Source organism: Brachyistius frenatus, unplaced genomic scaffold (genome assembly GCF_029030835.1).
Source record: "Brachyistius frenatus isolate BFR_SWC_R1_liver_20210118 unplaced genomic scaffold, ASM2903083v1 Contig_116, whole genome shotgun sequence".
Classification (NCBI taxonomy): domain Eukaryota; kingdom Metazoa; phylum Chordata; class Actinopteri; family Embiotocidae; genus Brachyistius; species Brachyistius frenatus.
This window is the reverse complement of record NW_027210715.1, coordinates 1,167,469-1,191,903: the sequence shown is the minus strand read 5'-3', so window position 1 is coordinate 1,191,903 and position 24,435 is coordinate 1,167,469. Positions and strand designations below refer to the sequence as shown.

Below are 24,435 nucleotides of genomic sequence, written 5' to 3'. Positions count from 1 at the left end.
AAGATTATACTGGGATAGCGCAACAACGACATAGGGTGAAAGCGCATCCACCACACTGTGGTCACAACCAGCAGCTGCCTATTACTAAATTATACATCATTGTACAGCTCAGCCTTTCATATGCAGATAAGAAAGCAGTGGCGGTTTGTTAATACAGGGCGCTGGGAGGCCCCAGCAACGTCCAGAAATAAAAAAGTATTACTTATATTTGTTATATTTATATGACAAAAGTTTGCTCGTAAAATGCTCCTGCGAGTCTGTCAATGCTTGCAAGAATCCAGTAAAAACTGTTTACAAATTGTATTTAGTTAATTTCTGTGTAAATACATACACTTCCTGGTGCAGGACTTCAGCCAAATGAGAGTGAATGCAAATCCTTCAACTTTTGGAAACCACGTGACCTCAGGCTGCTCTTCAATTGGTTGTTCCAGATTTTCCCTCTTTTATTGGCAGTATTGCTTTGCGTTTTATTTTATCTAATGTGATTGGACAACTTTCGGGTTCACCTCACATAATTACACGGTTATTCCTGCTTCTTTGCTATCTGACTGGCAGTGGAACGGCAACTTAAAGTGGAACTGCGGAAAATGTTATTTCTGAGGATGAGACAAGTACTCGACTGAAAGAGTATCTGGTACAGATAATGTACTTTTGACGAGTACGAGTATCATCCAGTAAATGTGTCAATATCCATGTTGATGAAGGCTTCTAACAAACAAGAAGAAGTTAGTGTCTATTAGAAGCCCAAATTTGTATTACCAGCCGCCACTGTAAGAAAGTGAACAGCTCAAGAAAGGAAATTGCCAATAAAATGACGTTATAACATGATTATACTTAAAATTTTGTGAATAAAATTCAGGTTATAAATCTCTGTTGTGTAGCCCTGCAGACACAGCAGCCCATTTTAGGACTGTATTTGTGTGAGACTGTTGAGCTGGACAGGATATAAAGTTAACATGACAACAAGCTAATTCTGAATCTTAGCAGGCCTTTCCCATGGTCAAACCACATCAGTGCTGATGTGACCTCACCTCACATCCTTGAGTCATGGACCATTTTAGGAATGAATTAAAAGCAGGGGAACACATTGTCTCACAGCTTCCTTTGTTATTCAAAAGTGTCCCGGGCAGCAGTGAGTCCAGGGCTGTGGGATTGAACCAGTCTGGGTCTGCCCCTGCTTTCTCATGATAAGGAAGGCAGGGCAGGGCTCCTGGTCTGCAAACAGCTCAACACTTTGCAGGAGAGTAAGGGCTGACTGAACACAATACAGCACCGAGCCACTGTGGGAGAGAGAGACACACTGAGGAACAACGGTGCAGCCAAGGAGACCACAGAAACACTCTTCCCCCAAATCCCCAACTCTGCAGAGAGAGAGAGAGAGAGAAAAAGAAGCTGCAGAGACAAACAAAAGCATTCTTGGCTTCCAGTTTCATAGAAGAAGAAAAAAGAATAACAATACATTTTCTGAGATCATTTACTCTGAGATACAAATTCAAGGAGAAAGGCGTGACAGAGCAGCGTCAAACTTGGGTTTATCATCAGTGCAAAATCTCACCACAAAGTGAGGTATTGTAGCCCTGTGCTGCATGAAGGATAAATCCATTTGGGAGAAGAAACAAGCAGAAACAGGATGAGAGCAACTTTGAGGATCATGGTGCTGCTACTTTCACTCAGTGAGTACAGTTTCATATCAAATATATGTACATAAGATTAGAAATTCAGCATTTTTTTTTTTTTTTGCTGCTTTTTGCAGTTTTTCTTGTCAAATTTGATAAAAAAATAAAAAAATAAATAAAGCTATATGAGGAGTATGATGTTGTAAAAAAAATAACCACATTACGAAAGCAAAATTTTGAAATAGCCATAGTGGTGGAAACAAATATTGGGATCTTTTAAAGCACTCTACCAATGCAATGATGTGAAAATACTCAATTCAAAATCCTCATGCTCATTTCAACCACTTTCTATGCTGCTGTGTGGTTTAATTCAATGTGTGTGGGAGCCAACAGTTTACATTTTGGCTGAAATATTTTCAGATTGTATAATTTGGATATGGACAGGTGGAAGTGTGCAGTATTACATTAGAAAAAGTGATACCTTTGATGAAAGTAGAAACAAAACATTCACTCTGATTTTGGTGTGATTTCAATATCATATTGTGTTTTAAAAATGTAACTTTATAATTCGCCTTTTTTATTATTGGCAGAATTGTTTTTTCCTTTTAGCCTCTTCACGTACATTCATACCACAGAGAAAAAACTTGACACTTCCATGAACATATATGATTGCCTTTGCACCACTATTTTTTTATTCAGTGACCACCAGCTGATTTCATGGTCAATATGTATGTTTTTCAGAGGGTATAGTATTGTAGTTGTAGTTTTCTCATGTCATATAGTTTATAGTTTTGGCATGTAGTTGATGTTATATGTAAATGGAGTGAACTCTATAGTATTTAAAATATATAGATTTTAGTCTTGCACTAAAATAACAACACGGCATGTTTAATCTGCGTATTGAATTTGTGTAGCAGATGAAAACGCATGGGATCCTTTCAATGAAGAAAAGTGAGAAACTCAAGCTCGTGCTTGAGCAAAAAAGCAGGATCAAAGAAGCGAAAAGATGCCAAAACATGACAGATGGATAAGAGGTGAGGAAGAGCACTAAGCTTAGAACAGAATGCGAACCAAGTAGCCAGCAGTTCAAGCCTTCTTTCATCATCTTTTTACCTCCGATACAATGAACATCTCATCTCTCTTTGTGTTGCTGCTGACTGATACCCTTCACCCATGCTAGTTCTGCAGGAAATCTGTTAGAGAGCTACCATAATTATTCGAAATGGCACAGTAAAACACAGCTAAAACATTTACCTCTCCACCCCCACCATACCACAGTTGAGGACTCTCCAATGCTCCCCCTCCCGCCAAGAGCTTTGCCAAGAGACAGAAGGGCCTGAATAATGAAGTGCACCCCTGATTTACCTCTCTGGCTGGAAGGCAAAGAAAGTGTTTTTCTTTAATGATGCACCTGCCCCTCTATCACCACTAATACAGGTGGATTTAGACATTAGGCTTTTATTTTTTTAAATTTTTTTTTTGAGTGTCTGAAATAAAACAAAGCCCCAAAACTCCATCTAAAGGCAGGCGGTCAGCACTTTTGACATGCTAGGTGCTTGTGAACAAGCATCTGTGTCTGTTTGTTTAACACACTGTTATCAAGAGTAAAGAGGAAAACTTTGACACGTATACAGCGCATATTGCAATGTTTTTGTACTTTTGGAGCTCTTTCTATTGCAAGAGGTTCTGATTTCTCTTTATTTTTCATACTTGACAGCTTTTGAAAAGGTTAACATCAGATCAATGGCTAGAAGTAGTGAAGAGATCCAGATCCAACATTGGCCTATTCACATGACCACATAAAACAAAGCGATTGCTTACTTCAAAGTATCGACTGAGTAGTTTTACACTGTTCATCTTCCCTATCCTTCAATAATACTCAAAGAAATAATTTAGAATTTGGGGAAATTTTAAAACATTGTTGAAATGATTATTTCTTGGCTGGGACCCGTAACTTGCTGCTATTGTAGTAAATACATCTTGGTTTTGGATTAAACAAATACATCTTACTGTACAATTTATTGCTAAACTAAGCTAACTATTGGCAAGACTGGGAGTAAGAGTAATTCACAAAATATAAAACTATCAATTTAAAAATCTTGGTGAAGGGGTATTGTGGCACTCTTTCACTACAAATTCTGAGTAGATACAACTAGGGAACCCAAATCAAGAGTCTCAGAGGTCTACTGGCCAGATTTCTAGTCCAGAAGAAGATGTGAGTTAGATTAAGCGTTCACTGGCATATACCAATAGACTTTAGTGAGTTTGTAACTGTATATTGGAAATTTGAAATGATAATCCTACTGCATGCTCCTGTTGAGTCATTGGCTCTACAAGTATTCTGCTATAATTTCAGCTTGGTAAGTTTTGTGTTTGTTACCTTAGATTTCCATCCAAATGTGGAGCAAATTTTATCTGAATTTCAAAACAATCTGATTTTGGAAATGCCCATATTCACCAGCTACCATTATACAAATATGAAGATTTAGTTCACTGAGATGACCAGCTGGTTCTCAGGTTTCTGTCATTCAACTAGTTCAGAAGAAGGGCATGCAATGAGGTGTTTCTCATTGTTAAGGATCTTATTAGTTACATTTCTTGGACGCTACATTATCTAAATTGAGTGGTTCGGGTTTGTTCTCATTTTTAATACTTGACAGCAGCCTATGTCTCCAGCAGTGCAACTAAAGGATGACTCCAGGTCACCTGAGCAAGCCCTAATTATAAGATTCATCAAAAAGGAAAGTTTTAAGCCTAAAGGAAGAGATGTTGTCTGACTACTGAACCCAAACTGGGAGCTGGCGGAATCATGACATATTTTAGATAAGATAACACTTTAACCAAGTGTTATTAACTTACTCGTACTGCAGCATTTTGCATTAAACTGCAGAATTTCAGAGTTATTGGGACATCATAATAATAACAAGGAATTACAATAGTCCAGCCGAGAGATAACAAATGCATGGACTAGTGTTTAAGCATCTCTCCGAGAAAGGATGCTCCTAATTTTGACAATATTGCCCAGGTCAAAGAATGCAGTATCCAAGCCTTGCCTTATGCAGAATTTCAGAGTTATATATTTCAGAGTAAAAAAATATATCCTTATCAAAAATTACACCAAAGTTCCTCTCAGTAGGCAATGACATTGTGTTTAGATTGTGGTTATAGGCAGGTTTCAGATTTTGAGGTGTTTGGGCCAAATTACATAACTTCATTTTTTTCTAAATTTGGAAGTACAAAGTTAATGGTCATCCACGCCTTTATGCCTGCAAGACTTTATTGAAGTTTTAATAATTAATTTGTTTCATCTGGCTTCATAGATAGTCTGGAGTCTTTGCTAACGAACAAATTGGAATCTGATGAATATGATTTGAGCAGCCATTACATATTCCACCCTCTGTCATAACATGTTGCAATTAATGATGTCAAATGCAACAGTGGGATCCAGCTGGACAAGTATAGAGACTAGTCCACTGTTCAGAGGAAATAAGGTGATCATTGGTAACTCTCACAAGTGCTGTTTCTGTGCCATGACGCACTCTAATGCCTGAATGAAAATCTTGGGACAAACGATCCTGTGCAAATCTTCACTATTGATTTGCCACAACTTTTTCAAGATTTTTAGATATACAAGCCTATTTCAAAAAAAGTTGGGACGCTGTGTAAAATAAAAACAATGCAATGATTTGCAAATCACGTCAACCCATAATTAATTGGACATATACCAAAGACAACATATTACATGTTTAACCGGAGAAATTTTTAACTGTTTATGAAAAATATATGCTAATTTGAAATTGCATGCCAGCAACACATTTCAAAAATGTTCAGTTATATTCAGAATAACAGCATATATAATATTGTACATAATATGTAGCCTATATATACATATTAGTATTACCTCCAAACCCTCTTTGTCTGACAATTTTTATATATTTAAATTTACATTAATAGATTACACAGCATTTAGGAAAAAAAAAATCCATTACAGTAGATGCCAATCTGATAATGCTGTAACCAAATTTAAAAAAGTGGTTCCAAATAGAAAATTCACATTAAACATAAAGTACTGAGTCTACCTCTGGTTTTGAACATGCAATTTTCTAAAACAGACTTATTGCCTATGCATATTGATCACTTTAAAAAGATGATATTACTTAAATAAATCAGTTGAAGCCTAGAGTTTTGGAAGAAGGAAGTTTCATCACTTATCAGTCCCCTCCAGGACTTCCTAACCCCTGTGCACACTATCTTTGTTGTGGGCTCGCCAGTTCACAGCTTGTCCCTTTCCTACAAGATAACACACAGTTGGGATTCCTGGCCTGTTGAGACACCAGCAGCCAGAGGAGACACTGCCTCCCTGGCACACTTGTCTGGTGTTTACACTGACCACCACATGGAAGAGAAAGAAAAAACAATAGAAAGAGAAAAAGAAAACTTTGTCAACATCCTAGTTCCCAAGGAGGGTGTGGCAGAAGGAGAACGCTTATCACTCCAGCTATTGAACAATTGTGATAATTTTTTATTTTTTAAACAACTTGATTCAGGCCTATTGGCTTTCAATGTAAAAATGTCAGCATTCGGTCTTTGGCATAAAAAACTTATTAGACCACAAGTTATTGTGACTGACAAACACACTGCCTTCAGTAAAATTGAATTTGAAAAAATTGAAAACACAATGGGTTTTTAACAGAACAAAATCAGACCTGATGATTTATACTCTAGTTATGATTCATTCCAAAGTGAGGAAATTATTTAAGCAAAGTTTGTAGTGTGCCCACAAAAAAACTACAACATCAAGTACATACTAAAAAGATTTACTGTTTTTTGAGTGTGGTGCTGATTGTTGCCCCACACAACTGAAAAAAACATAAACCAGTGGATGTTTGTATAACCGCTCCAGTAGGACTTTAGCACTCAGAACTTTGGAAAAATCATTTTAGCATTTCACACTTTTCATATTTGCTAATTCTACTAAAAGGTCAAGTTAAATTATCTAAAGAGTTGGTGCATTTTCAAGTAAGTTACAAGAAAAGACCAACTCTAAATGTTATTCATCAGCTTGTTTTTATGGCAACATTTTGCAGGTCCTGCCTGGTGTCTGCCCTCACCAGAACATGGAAGAGAAAGGAAAAACAATAGAGAAAAACTTGTCACTTATTCCGAGGCTTTCAACCACACCCATAGTTTTTGTCATTTTGAGTTTGCTCATTTGTCATGGACAGGATTTCTTTTGTTTTGGTTGTCTGTGGTTTCTTGTTTTACCTGCTGTACTGCAGATTATTATACTATATTTGTTTTCTTTTTAGACCAAATAACCTAATCTTATCTCAATTTTTTTCTAACATTGTTAGTAAATACAATTAAATGGGTTTATAACAGCATGACTTGGAGCAGAATTTATTTTGTAACCTTGGAAAAAACTTAACAGTTGCAAAGTAATTCTCAATCATAATATTTGGTTCTCCCACTGAACTTGGAAATTAAAATTAAAAGTGGAACTTAAAAATTGGATATCATATATTAAATGTTATTATTCTGAGACCTGACAGTTTGAAGGACCCTACTGAGGAACCATTTGTACCTTCTAGATGTGGATCTTGCTGTTGATGGCAAGGCGCTGCTGGCAGTTAGACAGGTTTCATTCAGGGAGGAACCCCTGTTCACTGTAAAGCCAAGGGTTTCATCACTGTCCGATGCTACAGATAGAGCCTGCTTGCCTTCACCTCTACTGTAACCCTGCACTCCCTCCCCCCAGACAGCATGTCACACCACACACCCAGGTGTCCATTAATCAGTCCTGAGGCTGGTACTGTCATGAACCTTATTACCTCCTCCTCCTACCACCCCCACCCCCTCATTCCTCGCCTCTCGTCATGTTTTTCCTCCTCACTGTATCAGCACTGTTTTCATCTGCCTCATCACTTTGTGTAAACGCCCCTCTTTTCTCAGCTTTTAGAAAAAACACCAAATGGCTGATGCGTGTGGGAGATGATGCAGGTCTACTCTGAGCCCATACAAATTCTCTTAAAGAATTGGAGCGTCCAAAGTATGAAAAACATATTCTCCATGTTAAAAACATATTCTCTAACTTTACCAACGTGCTATTTAGCCCAAGCACATACAGACGTGAATAAATTTGTTGAACCCCTTTATTTCCTACATTCAACCTTTATTTATACTCGAGAAATCATTGAGGTTGGCCCTCATTTACAATTACAAAGCGAAGAAAAAGAAAAACAATAGCAGTGATCACAGCAATAACACAAGGAGACAAAGATGAGGTTGTACCACAGTTTAATTTATAAATAACCATTTAACTGTCACATTACGGAAAATAACCTGATCAAATCAACAAAAATATGAAGTAAAAAAGTTAGATAAGAAGCCTTAAAATATAAGATAGGTAGTTTGAGTAGATAAAACGAAGTAAAATGCAATTTATTACAATTACAATTACAAGTACAGGTTTGGTGATTTCAAATCAAGCTTTGGAAACGTGTAAATGAAATAAGTGTCTTGATTTTAAGGTGGTGCTGTATTTTAGTCAAGGAGTCAGATGCATGGAAGTTAAAAGCACACTTTCCCAGCTAAGTGCTACCGTGTGGAACATGTAGTGAGAGCCAGCCAGTGGAGCGGGTCGGACGAGGCCCGTCTGAGTGTACAAGCATTTCAGAGAGGTAACGGGACAGTTTTCCAATCAGAGCTTTCCAAATGAAGAGATGCCAGTGCGTATCACGTCTCTGTTGAAGAGAGGACCATCCGGCCTTATCATATAGGAGGCGGTGATGGGTACTGTAGTCATTACCTGTAATAAATCTCAAAGCAAAATGGTAGACAGAGTCAAGAGGTTTAAGTATTGATGCGGATGCATGCCTATAAATCACATCGCTGTTGTGTAGGACCGACATGAAGAACTGCATCAATAACCCTTTTCTTACTAGAAATGGAAAACATGGTTTTATTTCTGTGAGTTGGGAAATGATTCTTTCCCTCTGTTGGAGGCTTTTCTGTTTTCCCCTTGTCCCCTTATATGGGAAATGTTGAATTGTTGGGTTTCTCTGTATAATGTTGTAAAGTTCTACTGTAAGCACTTTAATGTGTTAAGTGCCATGAAATAACCTCTGTTGTGATTTAGCGCTATATAAATAAAATTGAATTGAATTGAATTGAATTGAATTGAATTGAATTGAATTGAATTGAATTGAATTGAATTGAATTGAATTGAATTGAATTGAATTGAATTGAATTGAATTGAATTGAATTGAATTGAAATTTGAATTTGAATTTGAGTTTTTCATCAACCTAGATTCAGAGATATTTATATTCTGGGACTTTTTCGATTGTAAATCCATTCAAGGTAGAAATATTGATAATATTGTATTCTATGGATCTGCTTCTGGAGAATAGCATAAACTTTGTTTTGCCTGCGTTTTAGTAGAAGTCTCAAGTCTTTAAGAGTCTAAGAAATTGGCAACCATCATTGTTTATTTTATATTTAATATAAATCGGACTTTGCTTTTGATTTTTGATTCAACAGAATATTTAAACACACAAAAAATGGCATGAACAATGTAAACACGTGATTTATTTATATGGCATTTGGAAATTCTCTTGATTTTTTGTGGCTTTACATGTAGGGTTGACATGGCTGCTGAAAAAACAGCTGATGTGTGTTTGTGTGTGTGGGGTGGGGGGTCGGGGGCTTTTACCATGAGTGCATCCCACGGCTTGTATAAACACACATACCAGTCTGGATTACAAGGACAGGGAGTGTGTTGTTTGCGGACAATGTGTAAGTCTGTGTGTGGTCAGTCATTGCTTTAAATTTACAGCATCACCCCCCCCCCACACACACACACACACACCTTCCCTCCCCTGTCTCCTCCCTTTCACTCCCCTTGGACTTGTCTTTCTTTTACACCATGTGTTTTTACATTCACAGCTCCAAAACTCCCTTCACCACAGTGCACAATATACAGCAAAGACACCTCCCTTCCCTTTCTCACCCACCCGCCCTCAACAACCCACCACTTTCCCACAGAGAGCTGAAATACCTCTCTCAATAGGGGAAGGATGGGGGGTAGTCAAACCCCTAAAAGGCCCTGGCTGGAACAGAGGTCCAGAGGAGGGACCCCATGCAAAGATGGCTGCACGTGGGGTCGGAAAGGCCTTTGTGTGGTCTGTCACCAAGCTAACAGGGCAGCTTTGTCCAACCAGCTCTTTGTAATGACAGCTACATTTATTTATTTACTGTCCTTCATTTGGTGCGCAGTACATTTTCACGCTTAGATGCACATCAATCTGGGGTTACAGTCTGAGGGCCTGGCAAGCTGGATGGACCAAGACACACGCAGACACACTTACACACACACACACACACACACACACACACACACACACACACACACACACACACACACACACACACACACACACACACACACACACACACACACACACACACACACACACACACACACACAAAGAGAGAGAGAGAGAGAGAGACATGCATGGAACAGTGTAAACTCTGGCTTAACAAATGCCATTAAGCTTCAAAATCCCCTTTCCTTGGACAAAGCTGATTAAAAGCATGTCATCTTTGAGATGAAGGCCATCGTTTGTTTGTTACTTCGTCTCGTGACAAAGCATCCATTCCATCCATTGTGTATTCTGACTAACAAACAAATACAAAAAAGGGAACACTTGAATACAATTCCATCCAATACTATTATTGATTAAGAAAATAAAATAAGATATTTTCATCGAATGGAGTTGATTTTAATTGGACGGTTAGTTTGATACATGTCAAGATGGGTTGTGCATTTGTATGTTAAGTTAAATAAAAAAAAAGTTAAATGTTACAAAACCCCTCTAAGCCAGGTGTGGGTCTTGCTTTCTTTTCTTTTTTTTAAATGTACTCTTACTGATGTAAAGTTCAGCCACGAGATGGTCAGGGTGCTGAGAGTGTTGCAACATCCTCAGCCCCAGGTGACAGGGGTGTATAGAATTACTAGAATTGTCACATTGTCATATTGTTTGGCTGAAAAAAACGTCATACATGGACTGCACATCACTCCTTTTTGCTAATATACAGTACCGTAAGTATTGTGAGCAAACGCTAAAACAATATTTAACATGGTCTCATTGCTAAACCCTGATTGGTGCACATAAATGCGTGAAATAAATGTATTTCTAATTGGCCAACACCCACTTTAAAACTCAAAAAATTTGAAATTGGTCAAGTCAAATAGCCAAAACTACTTTTACTGGATTTTCCTGGAGTAAAGGTAGCTTATAGGTATACGAAGGTTTTAAGAGGTACTTTAGACACAATAGATACAACATTCTAGACGACACACTGCTTATTACTTTGTGATAAAAAAATTAAAAAAATTTTAAAAAATTGCTTCCACGTGGCAACGCCAGAGCCCAGGGCATCAAGCCAATCCAACACATTTGGGTGAAATGCAACAGTAACTGTGAGTCCTTATTTCCCAACATCAGTGTTGTACTTAGTGGTCTTGTAGTTGAATCACCACAGATAGTATTGACCACTGATATCAGCACTATTTGCAATAAATCTCACCCATATGCCTTTCTTTCTCTTAATTCCTATCCTCTCCATGTTTCAGTCTGTGTGGGATCTTGTTCCTCAGGACATTTATTCACAACATTACACTCAATAAGGCATTTAATATTGCTGCTGCTCTATGGGGTTATTAGGGCCACAAAGTAATGAATCATAATCTATTAGCTAATCGATTATTAAAGCCAGAGGCTTTTGTTTAATGGTAGTCATTTTAGCCCACAAGTAAGAAGTGCTTTATAATAGTAAATGCTATATATAGTGCAACATTAGGAGAAGAGTCATTAAGAGAGCATTATCAAGCTCCAGTTGCCTCACTTTGGCTAACATTTAGCAAACGTAAACTGCTGACCATTAGTGTATCAACTTTTAAAGGAGGAATATGTTATCTCTTCTTAATTGTCACTTTATAGCAGCATTTTATTTTGTTTTGTTTTTTCAATTTTTCAATTTTGTTTTTGGCCACAACAAGCTGTAAAAACAACATTGACATAGTGAATTTAAGAAGTTGTTACGGCTAACGACTTTGCAAACACATTTGGTGGCATTAGCATTTATTTGTCCCCTTTGCGGACCAATATTAACTTTTCTTTTTTTCCTGTTTTTGATCTCCACTCTCTACTCTACACTCCTTTTGCCTGACTCTAGCTGCTAAATGCTCTGCTATGATTACGAGATAGCTGTTTTCTTTTTACCGTTTAATGCTGATCAGGAAATGCAAGATTAGTTGTACTTGAGCACAAACATGTGTCCAAATACACTTTCTGGACTGTGAGAAGTTTCTTCTGATGTAAACATGACAAAATTATCAGGTTTTTCTCCCTTTTTTTTTTTTTTTTGGGGGGGGGGGTCAAGGCAGCAGTCATCATTTTGGTTTTCTGGTTGAGGGCCAAAAACCAAAACAATGAGCTAATAGACAGTCAAATACTGTTTAGAATCTCATCTATCAGCACAGATCCTGCCCATTATGCAGTTATGTAATTCAACCTGCAAGCAAATGTTTTTGACAATGCAACCCAAGAGGCCTTATTTGCAATCAAAACATTTTGTATTGCAAGAAAAAGGCTTTGTGAGCAAAATTCTTAAGTGTCACCAAAATAACAACATTTTAATAGATAATTTGTTTGTAATCCAGATAGATTTTTTTGTCAGTTCACATATTTTTACTTTCAAATTAGATTTCTGATTGCAAGTACAAAGAAATATGCTATTATAACTGGTTTTATACTTGCATTAAAAGGACACTAAAATACCTTCATAGCTGAAGCATGCAGGATGATTATAGTGTAATGTACGTAAACTGGCAGAAATAAAATCTACACATTCAGGCTTTGAATCAGATCAGAAATAGATCAAAAAGCTGTGGAAATAGCCAAGTCAGGTTTTTCACAAAGCAGGAAATATCTATAGATGGTGGTACTATTTTGAGATTCTACATGCACATCTGAGAGTAACATGTAGTGTTGGGTGGTTGTTTGAGTTGTGATTTATCAACTTCTTAAGATAATAAATGTGGTATTTATTAGTATGATCATCTTCTTGTACTAATTACTTGTATACTTAATGAATTTAAAAGTAATTGAAGGAATCTGAAAGGAAAAAAGATTATGCAATGAAAACTTTTATGCAGTATTTAAGTCGAAAGAATAAAAAAAGAAATGTTTGAATTACATTTTAGTTGAATTACTGGGATCACTGCTTTCCTGTCCACATGTTGTCCTTGAGCAAGACAGCGAACTTGAATGAGCACACCAGCATCTTGTATGTTAGCTCGCCACGGGTGTGTTGTGATGTTGAAAGGATGAATGATAGGCAAATTGTAAAGCATATATATATATATATATATATATATATATATATATATATATATATATATATATATATATATATTATGCTGTCTAATTGCTGTCTAAAAATGCAGCCCTTAAATCAAGTTTTTAGCCACTTGGGGACAGATCAACAAGCTGTAAACATAACTTTGACATATTATCACCTTAAAATGTGGATATGGAGATAGTGAAGTAATTGTAATCACATTTAAACATCAGCACTGATTTGGAGCTGTTTGTGGCCATTTCAAGTATGTATGTCTGATATTCACTCTCTTGTAGCGCCAAAAAAAAAAAGGGGAAATATCCATCTTTTTAACACCTAATTGCCTCACTAGCTAGTTACGAAGTGTGTTTGTTTTCCATTTGGTGCTGGACAGGCAGTGTACAGTGGATTTATCCCAGTTTTTTCTTGCTTACGTCCGCTTGCTCCTGAGGTCCTATGAGGTTAATCAAAGCGGAGAGACGAAACCAAAACAGTAAAGTTGCAAACTGTAAAAACAAAACAATGAGCTGGAAGAGGCTAAAATGATCCGCCCAATTAAAGGGACTTGAATGGACAGTTGGGTGGCAATTCTTTCACATTGTACATTTGATCAAAATTAAATCAAAAATATTGATAAGGGCAGCCTTAAGTGAGTGACAATGTTCACCAAAGTATGCCTCTTTAGAAGGAAACAATAGAAAAACAGGCTATACTCTAAGTGGATTGACAGACCACAGACGTTATGTGGGTAAGACCAAATGTGTTTTTCTGGAAACTGTGGCGAGGAATGCGTGGGTGAGGTGAAAGCAGCCTCGGTGTTGATAACAGCCTGATGATCGGGTGCTGTTGCCTGCTAAGAAACAGATCCATCAGTGACAGCTCAGGTCAGCGGGGGTCACACCAAACAAGATGGCACACCTGGGGGGAGGGAGACAAAGTGCATCAGTCAGCAGCCATGCATAATTTCTGGAAAACTACACTAAACTCTATCAGCGAAATTTCCCTTATATGAGGTCATGTTTCCAGCTCCATAGTTGAACATAATCTGGATAACAGCTGTCACCGATGTATGTTTTTATCTCTGGGTCAATTTATTATAGCAACAGAAAACAACCCGGAATTCAATGTAGTCATGGTACAGGCTGGAAGAAAAAGTTCAATTTGTTTTACTTGACAGAGAACTCACCTGGTTCTGAGTGTCTGTAGGTGTTCTGTAATTATCACCTTAAAATGTGGATATGGAGATAGTGAACTAACTCTAACCACATTTAAACATCAGCATTGATTTGGAGCTGTTTGTGGCCATTTGAGGTTAGTATGTCCGATATTCACTCTCTTGTAGCTAAAAAAAAAAAGAAAAAAGGTGAAATATCCATTTTAGTTCCTTATTTACTCAGGAACTCAGTAAAGAAGAAACCATCAAAATGTGTCAGAACAGAAAGCAGCATATGTACTCTTAGCTCAATCAAAGGGGCTCCACTGAGTACTAAGTGTGTTACTACACAGTAACAGCTCTTAGGGCAGATGGCTGACCTCTGATAAGGGAGGTGTCAGTGCTTTACAGAGACAGGGCATGCTTGGCTCTACCAGCCTCCCCTTCACCAGAACAGCATTTTTATTTACTAATGCTGCATTCACATGCAATGGGAATTACTGTTTGCTTTTTAAGGGTTTGACTGTGGTTGCTTTGTGGTATGTCGTTCACAATTTTACTTCTTGCTGAATATTTAATTCAACTGTGCTTCTTCTTGCCTGAAGCTTTTTCAAGGCATTCTTGTATGTCTGATACAGACGAGTTGTGCAAATATAGTTATGTAGAATTTTTGGAATTTTCCCCTTCATTTCCTCATGTTTTGATAATGTAAAAACTACAGTGGCCAGCTCTTTGAGGAAACCTCTTTTTGGTTTGGAAGTCTAAAAGTACAGAGATCTTTAGTAGCTAGCCTGGCTCTGTCAAACGATTGCTCCCAGCTTCCGTTTTCTTCACTGTGATTATGCTGTTCACGTTAAAGTTTGCTCAGCTGCTCTGAAAGGGCTGACCAATTAGCAACCAGTGTTAAGGTGTGATGACGTTGAAAACAACCTTTTTTTCTGAATGCAGGAGGTGGTACATTTTTGGTCGGTTTTGTCACATACAATGCTGCGTAGCATTAGATGCCTACAATTTAGGCATTTAGGAGTTGCCTCTGAGGAAGCATTACGTTTGAACTATGCAATATGTCACCACACATGTATGCTGGAAATCCAATGGCTCCAATGTAGGCGGGAGGAGATGAGAAACTGCAGGATGTGTGTGTATGGGTAAGACCATTGTTTTCGGGCCTTGGAGCCCGGCGAGGATTCTTCACAGGGGCAATTGAAACAGGCGGTGGTCACGGGTGTGGTGCTTCTAAGTTCATTGTGTGCAGCATCCTGTCCCGGTTGCTATAAATAAAGAAACCGAAGAAGATGATGCTGAAGTTTACAGCTGTCTGAACAGCAGGAAATCCAGGAACAGAGGTCAATGCAGCTCATACTCCAGAGTACAACTGGCTTTAAAAATAAAGTTGCACCAAAAAATAATTTTCCAGTTATAATAACGTGGTGCTAGTAGTGACAAAGCCATAGAGTTATCAATGAATCTCATCTTTATTCTGAATGTTAATTTTTAGCGAGCTGCATCTGGACTGTTTCATTTGCAAGCCTGGAGAACTGTTTTCCACTAAAAAGCTTAAACTCTTCAAGCCCGATACCACACACAGTGTGTCGAAAATCATTTATCTTCTCAATTGAATTACTCATGTAATCATTACAGCTCGGTGCACCTCAAACCAAATAAAATGACACAACTTGAGCTTTCCAGCAACGCTAGTTTGTCTGTGCAACTAAGTGTTGGCAAAGGAGACAATTTTAAAGTTACATACAATTTAATAAGTTACAATTTGAAGATAGTTTTTTGTCCATCTCCATAGCTATTACTCATGTTTGAATCACTCGTCATTGCATAGATTTTGGACATATTTCACAAGAACGAGTCATCAAAGTAGTCATGTATTACTTTAAGCTTTAATAGAACATAAATGTTTTTTGAACGTGTTTGTTTTTGCTGTGAAGTTGGTTATTTTAGCTCAGGTGGGAATTCACTTGCTTTCAGAGTCAACCTCAAATGGCAATCAGAGTAACTGCATTTTCAACATTTCCACACTGGCTTTCAATCCCAAAGGGTGCTTCTTTGTGACAAAATGTCCAATTTTAAATTCTCAGAAAATGTCTGCAATCTTCAAATAACAAATTCATGTATTTTTGAGAAGACAGGATAGCCAAGTGGTTCAGGTCCTGTCCATCCGGACCTTTGCTACATGTCATTCCCCTGCTCTCCTCCCTTAATTTCCTATCCCTTTAAACTATTGAATATTAAATATAAAATTTTACTCCATGAAAATATTAAATATATATGTAATATAGGACTATTTTTCGTAGCAATGATTCAAATTGTTATCAAGAGACTTCAGTTAAATGTATATGTATGTAAATACAGTTTTATTAATGAAAGTGAACCTGTAACCATGTAACTATTACTCTCGGGTCAGGAGGATTAACAAACTAATTGCACCTGTGGGTGCGACATCACCCACTGCAAACCATATATATGACATGCACCCATCCTCACCCTCTTTTTATCGACTGGATAGGAGTAATTTATAACATAGTTTTTACAAATGTAAACATTTTTTATTTTTTATTTTAGTGAACGTGTAACCATGAGACTACAATATACTAGATTAGTCACAAAGAGAGTGGGTTGGCACCAACTGCAGACACTTATGGGTAAAACACAACCAGTTGAGTTAACATACTTTATTGACAACAACTACATGTTTTGCAGAAGAACAGAGGTTAATGGCATTAAACAGAAAATGTCCTGTCATGAAGAAAAACATTGTGGAGGATGAGAGAAGTGGCTCAAAAGGAACGTAATCAAAGACTCCATGTGAATGCTTATATTGCTCTGTGTCTGCTGGATATGTAAATAGTGAACTGTTTCCCAATACATTCAGTGATATGTTTGCATTGCCCTCAGGCAACCAGTAAAAACTTGTTTCCTGCAGATTTAAGTAAATAACTTTGTTTTCATGCCAGTGCAATGAAGGTAATGTTTCATGTCTTTTTCCCTTTAGGCTTCCTGTTTCACAGTGTCTTTTCAAATAATGTCAGTCAGACTGATCATCCTGTGCCAAAGGGTACTAATGATACCAGCACTACTGTGGCGTCAGTTTTGACAACTATTGGGACCACATCCAGGATCGAGACGACTACTCATAATTCCAAGACTGAAATTACAACAACATCACCTGTTACTACCCTTAATACAATCGTCACTACATCGAAACCAATGCATTCAACCAAGCCTGCCATCACGACTCAGCCAAACCTCAGCCAAACACAAGCAACTACTATCACAAACAACCCAGCATCAACTACCACTTCTTCTGGAACGATTGCTGTCACTTCTATTGCTGCTACCACCAACTCACCTGAGACCACGACACCAACGGTAACAACTGACAGCCACAAAAGCTCAGTGGCTCACATTGCCTCCACAGAACGCACATCTCAAGCCTCTACGTCCAGTAAAGTCTCTGAAGTGTCTGCCATGCTGCAAGTAGATCCTGGTAATGTGGAGCCAACCAAGACCACAACAGTCCCAACAAATAATTTTACAACAGAACAAGTGTCTAGGACTGGCATCACCATAACTCCAACAACCCAGAGAGATAGCAAAAAAGGTAAGGACTGTTCTCTGTCACTCCATGAAAATTACTTTACATAATGGTTGAGGGTTTATTTAAAAATGCGACTGTCCAAATTTCACCTCAAAATGTTGACCAAATCTTGTGAAAAAAAAGCTTATAAAAAATTATATTTTTCAAATTATGCAGTTTGACCTAATTAATATAAATATGACCAGTTCAGCAAGCTAACTAAAATGCAATTTGATGTCTCCAAATAACATGATAAAAACAACATCCAACACCACTTATCCCATTTTGATAAAGCATAGCAGAATGAAGCGTTGGGGCACATTGTTATAGCTTTGTTAAAAACCTTTATAAGCCATAACTGGCATACCTCCAGCATCTATCTTATCTAGCTTATCTCAAATTATCTTATCCCTAGCATATTTAACTTTAATCAGGGAGTAACCATGTGATAATGACATCCAAATAATTTTTCAATCCAATATGTAGCATTTACACTGCTTAAAAGGTTCTGCACTGCTAGAGTGATTGGCTTACAAGGAATCTGCATCACTATCTGGGGACTATTCTTTATTGTTATCATACCTGATTGAAGGTACCCAGGTACCCAAAGTAACCAACGAGCCGACATCGTCATGGACCACAATGCCTGCTGGGAACACCGGCACCCCATCCAATCAGACCAAGGCAGGACCTCCCGCAGGAGAGACGATAGGTACCAAAGATGGAACCACATCCCCACAAACCACCACTACCATGACCACAACCATCATGACATTGGTTCAACCAAAGAAGTTTGTTGTAAGCAATACTGTAACATAGGGGAGCGGATATCTAGTATGTTTGCTTGCCTTTACTTTACATGAACATTTAAGAGAAATTAAGTGTTAATCATGGCTGACATAATTTTGTTGTTGTTGTTTTCAGTATTCGCTTCTCAGTGAACAAGAGGTAAGATTTTGGTTTATTTAGAGTTGTGTGTTATGTAACATGCATAAGCAGACATTTATATTAATAAAATGTAAATTGACATTAAACACAATTTTAGTTCTGACTGACATCAACTTCTACATATTGTCCTGGCCAAAGATAGGCTCACACCCTTTCTGCACTGTGATTTCCACAACATCAGGAGAAGACGTCCTCTTCTCACTCAGAAAGCGGTGCAGGTTCTGGTCCAGGTTCTGGTCCAGGCTCTGGTCATCTCACGTCTAGACTATTGTAACTCCCTCCTGGCAGTCTCTTCAGACTTTACCTTGAACAGTGGAACTTTAGTAGCACTTAAAATGGCACTTACTTATGCCATTTTATAAAAAATAAACTTTGAAGTTTGGCTATCTTGAAGAAAATTGTACTTTCTTGATTGTTGTTGTTCTGGCTTTGTACCCTCATGGTTGAAATGCACTTATTGTAAGTCACTTTGGATAAAAGCGTTAGTAAGAGAACAAGCTGTAAATACAACATCTGAGATATACTAACATGTGTTAGCAAACACTTGTCCATTAACATATACTGCAGACCACCTCCATGGGTAAATAGCTGGCTCTGCTAAATGCTCCTCTGTCTTCTCTAGCTTGTTGATAATTTTGCTGGCTGGCACCGGGCACTCAGTGTACTACAGTATGTTCTGTGAGGCAGGTTTGCTAGATAACAGTCTTGCTCAGTATGAGCATTAACATATAAATGGTTTCACAAACTGCTAGGTTGTAAACAAATCTGGAAGTGAGCTAATTTACGCTCACTTGAGCTTTCCAGTTGACATTTTGAGATCCGATAGTCGATGATTGTTTGTTCAAGATTAAAATATAAAAGCAACATCATATTCATATGTGACAGTTCCCACCACTGAAGGAGCTCTTGGGTGGATCTCTATGCATCCAAACAGGAAACAGTGAAGCCTGCTAAAAAAAAAAAAAAAAAAAAAAAAAAAGAGGGAGGGGGGTGATTTGAGTTACAGGGTGGAAAAAGTGTCTTAATGGGAACTTTTCCTGCCCTTCACTAGTTTCCTTCTTTCCCACAACTCTTTAGTATACTCACCATCTCTCTGACTGCCTGTGCAGCTGTGACCTTTCATAATACACTTGATATAATTCCTACAAGAAGCATGTGACCAGAGGTGACCTCAGTTGTCACCTCTGACCTTCACATTCTCCCTTTGGCAATACAGTAGAGGCCTGTGAACGATATTTACAGATGTGTTATTTCACCTCCAGACAAAGGAAGAGAAAAATCTGGCAGAGGTGTGCAAGATGCTAATGCCAAAATGGCAAAATGGAACCTGCACCCTAACATGGCAGCACCACAATGGCAAAGTACAGTTTGATGATGTGGAGATAAATGCCAAAGGTAAAACAATGTGTTCCCTTTAGAAAAGTCACATTAATCAGGTTAAATTACATTTTTCTCCCTAAACAATTGAATTCTAATCTATCTTTCAGTGAAAACCAGTCTCGCAAACCAGTATTATGAAGAAATCACCAAGGTGAGGATTTGTATATGAACGTTATGTCACACGGTTAGTGCTTCAGTTCAACAAACACCTCCAGTGTGGCTGTAAGTAATTCTCTCCCTTTCTTTTTCACTTGAAGAAACCAAAAGACAACAAAACCCTAATAGCTATCCTGGCTTCCTGTGGTGCCCTGCTCATCATGATTATCATCCTTGCTGTATGTGCCTCCCACCACCGCAAGCCATATAACGAGAACCAGGTAGGCCGAAAGCTTTTCCACACGGATACAACAAATTCCCCAAAAATCCCAAATCTTTTTTGTCAGATTACTTGCAATTAATTTTCCTTTTAGCCTGTGCGGACAAAAACATGCTGCCCTGTAATATGGTTTCCAATACTATCCAACAGAGTAGCTCTAGGTATGGTAGTCTTTAACTATAGTGTAATCAACAATTAGAATAATTGCTATGACTTCTGGTATTTTCCTACTTGGGTTCAAATTTTTAATTCATAATCTAATAACAACAATAAATTCAGATATGTTCTTTTAAGGATGACTCATAATTAATCTGATGATCCTTTAACTTTAATCTCATCACGATAATACAAGCAAATTTGTCCAATAAAGTGGATGTATTTATGGCCTTAAATTTGATTACAGCATTATCATGGGCTTTTTTTTCAAAATATGAGGAAAAGTTTTCCAATCGTTAAACCCACACTTTTGCCGGACACCACCTCGCCAGCAGTTGAATGATGACATGCGACTAAACATGTCATCACTGGTCAGATTAGGCAGGAATACAGAACAACTTTGGAGTTCAACATTGGTTTGCTGAAGTTAGTTCAAATAGAATGAGCTTTTCTGACAGGAATCCTTTTGATTATGCCCTCTGGAGCCGCTAACTTCATGTTTCTCAAAATGGAGCTACTAATGACGGCAATTGATTTCTCAATGGGCGTGTTGCTGATTGGGGAAAATCAATTGGAAACATACTGGTTGGAGGTAAACCACTTGCTTCTACACAGGGCTAACATTCCATTGTTATTTCAACCAGCTGGCTTGGCATCCCTGCTAACCAGGGCTTCCATGGGTTGGCAACCAACGACTTTGGCCTGTTTGGCTAATTGGTTGTTTATCATATTGTAGAGCCACCGTTCCAATTCAGTAAGGCTCACCCCCAAAGCTGTGAACAAATATATTTATTACAAATTCCATTATCACCAAAGGTGGAGGATAAACTAATCATCTGACAGGTGAGGATGATGAGGGAGACAGAGAAGTCATTGCAAAATTGCTAAACTCGTGTACATAACACGTTCAGTTTAAGGTTAGTAAGAAATTTTGCTGCACAGGTGCTTAAGCAGAACAAGCCTGTTGTATAATTCCCTTAGCTGTATTGAGAGATAAAATGTTGGTGAGTTAAGAAATATGAGCTAAGATAAATCTAGCAAATCGCTATAAGTTTATAACAGGAAGTGACACAGCATTCTTACGGCAACAACAAATGTCGTCCAAGTTAGTTCACCCAGATTATCACACTCTGGAAAACAAATAAAAAATGATAGACTTGTGATTGTATTAGCCAGGATGCACTATAATGCCAGATCCAAACAGGTTTTGTGTTCTTTTGAACTCGTTAGCAACACCTGACGGAGGAGCTGCACACGGTAGAGAACGGTTACCATGACAACCCCACACTGGAGGTGATGGAGGTGCAGCCAGAGATGCAGGAGAAGAAGGTGGCGCTGAACGGAGAGTTCAACGACAGCTGGATCGTCCCCATCGACAACCTGCTGAAGGAGGACATGCCTGACGAGGAGGACACCCATTTGTAAGGACGATCGGGAACAAAGAAGAAGAAAATGGCGACAGGACCAGCCAAACCAAAACCAACAGAAGAATCTTGACACCCACTTCACAACTCTGACCCTGGGATCATGTCCCAATAGCCAGACAACACTTTCTTACACAGAAATACAACTTACACAGAAATTCAAGATGTTACATTAACTCTTTATAACCTGGTCTTTTTTTATGTGTATCTGCTGTGTCTGTATCTGTAGCTTGGTACAGCGATAAAAAAAAATAAAAAAAAATCAAACATTGCCCTAGAAAACTTAATAGATATATGATAAAAAAATATTTTTTTTAAAAAATTCACTAAATCAATCACTTGTTTTGTGTATACTGTAGTTTTTATAAAAAATATTTTATACAAGACAATGCACAATTCATAATTTTTTTGTATCATTTATTACAACTATGTTCAGAAAGTGCCCTAAGAGGATTGTGTCTATTCTTTGATTTCACTATACTCATAAAAGAGGTGTTCACAGGCACTTGTAAATTGAACAGCCATGTGATGTTGCCACCCGATTACTGTTGCAAACTGCCTGTGATGAGGTGAATCAAAAGTAATAAGACAAAGGAGACATTTTAATGCAAAATGTCATTTTCTGACTGGTGTAAAGTCAGCTTTGTGAAAGTCAGTTATGTGTTGCTTTTTTTCATGTCTTAAAGCTGTTTTCATATGACTAATACAGCAGTCAAGAGAGGAGGCTCCATCTTTTATTTTTAATTTGTAAAACTAACTCTTCGGCCTTTCTATACAGGGAGAACATTGCTCAGTATTCTTAAAATAAATAAATAAAATAAAATAATTTAAATTCCTACCTTTGAAACTTAATTACCTATCTAATTTATAACGTAGTTTTCTTTGAACTTCGGTCTGACTTTTGAGTTTTGAGCAATGAACTCAACTAAAACAAGGTCTAACAAGAAACATGAGTTGTGAGAAGATGAGATTGTTTGTAAGCAACAGATTGTTCAGATGTCATGAACGCCTTTATTTGGAGTTTGAACTGAAAGTTAATGCCAACTGAAATGTTGACAACAATCCCTCACAGGACAGGACTTCAACTGTGAGCAGAAATGTGGTTACTTCAAAAGGCCAAGGTGGAATCAGAGGCCTCTTACACAGAACACTGCTTCCACAAACACAGCAAAAGGTGGCAGAAACAAGGATTGTGAAAACTGCGGATAAATTGATAAGCGCAACAGGCTTCTCGCAAGTATCGGTGATGGATGTGATTAATGAAATGTGCCAAAGTGAAATCAGACCATATGTCTTTTAAAAGAAGAAATGTCCTCATCTTCCTTTTACAAATGAAACTTTAAATTCAATTACAGTAAAACGCAGAACTTCTAAAGTCAAGGGTTCATGACTAAAGTTAGCAACTGTTAGACAGTTAAAGGTGTGGAACTGGCATTGCTTTGTTGCATTTCACTTTGTACCAGATAACACATTTTTATGGTTAAAGTTTCCCTTCTTGCCCTGCCCACTGCCTCTGGCATCATAATAGAAAAAGAAAAATCCACCTTGTTTGCAGTTAGAGATGTCCTGTCAACAGTTTTACAGACTCTATTCTATAAATGGAAAAAATACTTTTTGGGCCGCAGTGAATATTTTAGTCGCGGTACCGTAAATGACAAAAATTAGCAGCAAGTCTGAGATGCAGCATCAGCTCTATTAACACAATCACACTTTAAAGCATCAATGGATATGATTTAAGACCTACTGGTAGAAATAGAATGTATTATTCATAATGATGTTCTTATAAGTGTCGAACAACCATGTCTCCACAGTAACCCTTTGTTGGATATGGACTTGCTGAAGTTGTGCTACAAATGGATGCTAACCCTGTGCCTTGCAGGCCTTCAGGTCTGAAGTGACTATTTTGATCAAGATTTCTACTGCCAGCCAAAGATGAGAAGAAATTTTGTACCAAAATAGATTTTTCTTTAGAAAAATGTATTCCCAAGAGTGGAGAGAGCAGCTGCAGACACAGTGTTAGCACTATTGTTAGCTAAAGTTACTATTTTTGACAGCTCTATTTCAGGTTAATGATATTTTCCATTATGTTGTCAGACAATTAAGAATCTGAGTCAGTCAGTTGACAAATCAAGCACTTTTAACGGATGTACGTTGACGCGGGGCAATTGCCCCAAATTATTGCATTGCACCGAATTTTGCAGCTGCTTGCTAAATTGCTTTGGCTCAATGCTGGACCCATTTAAGAAGCTTTAGTCACTTATATTTAGAATGATAGGAATGATAGGAAATTATTCAACCCGGAATATGTCCAGGTTGAAAAATTGCAAATTTCCCCTTTAAAGCAAGTAACTGAAGAGAATCTTGAAATGAAGGGGCACTTAATGGTTCC

At 37.8% G+C, this 24,435-nt stretch overlaps 1 protein-coding gene across 1 annotated transcript; it reads left to right on the top strand.

Moving 5' to 3' along the window:
- The first annotated feature begins 1,176 nt into the window (after positions 1-1,176).
- podxl (podocalyxin-like) lies at positions 1,177-22,872 on the top strand. The gene is made up of 8 exons (XM_069713130.1): positions 1,177-1,673; positions 17,178-17,786; positions 18,355-18,560; positions 18,687-18,710; positions 19,973-20,105; positions 20,198-20,241; positions 20,348-20,467; positions 21,853-22,872. Exons 1-8 carry the CDS (start codon positions 1,631-1,633, stop codon positions 22,045-22,047), a joined length of 1,374 nt encoding a protein of 457 aa, XP_069569231.1. The 5' UTR covers positions 1,177-1,630; the 3' UTR covers positions 22,048-22,872.
- The last annotated feature ends 1,563 nt before the right edge of the window (positions 22,873-24,435 follow it).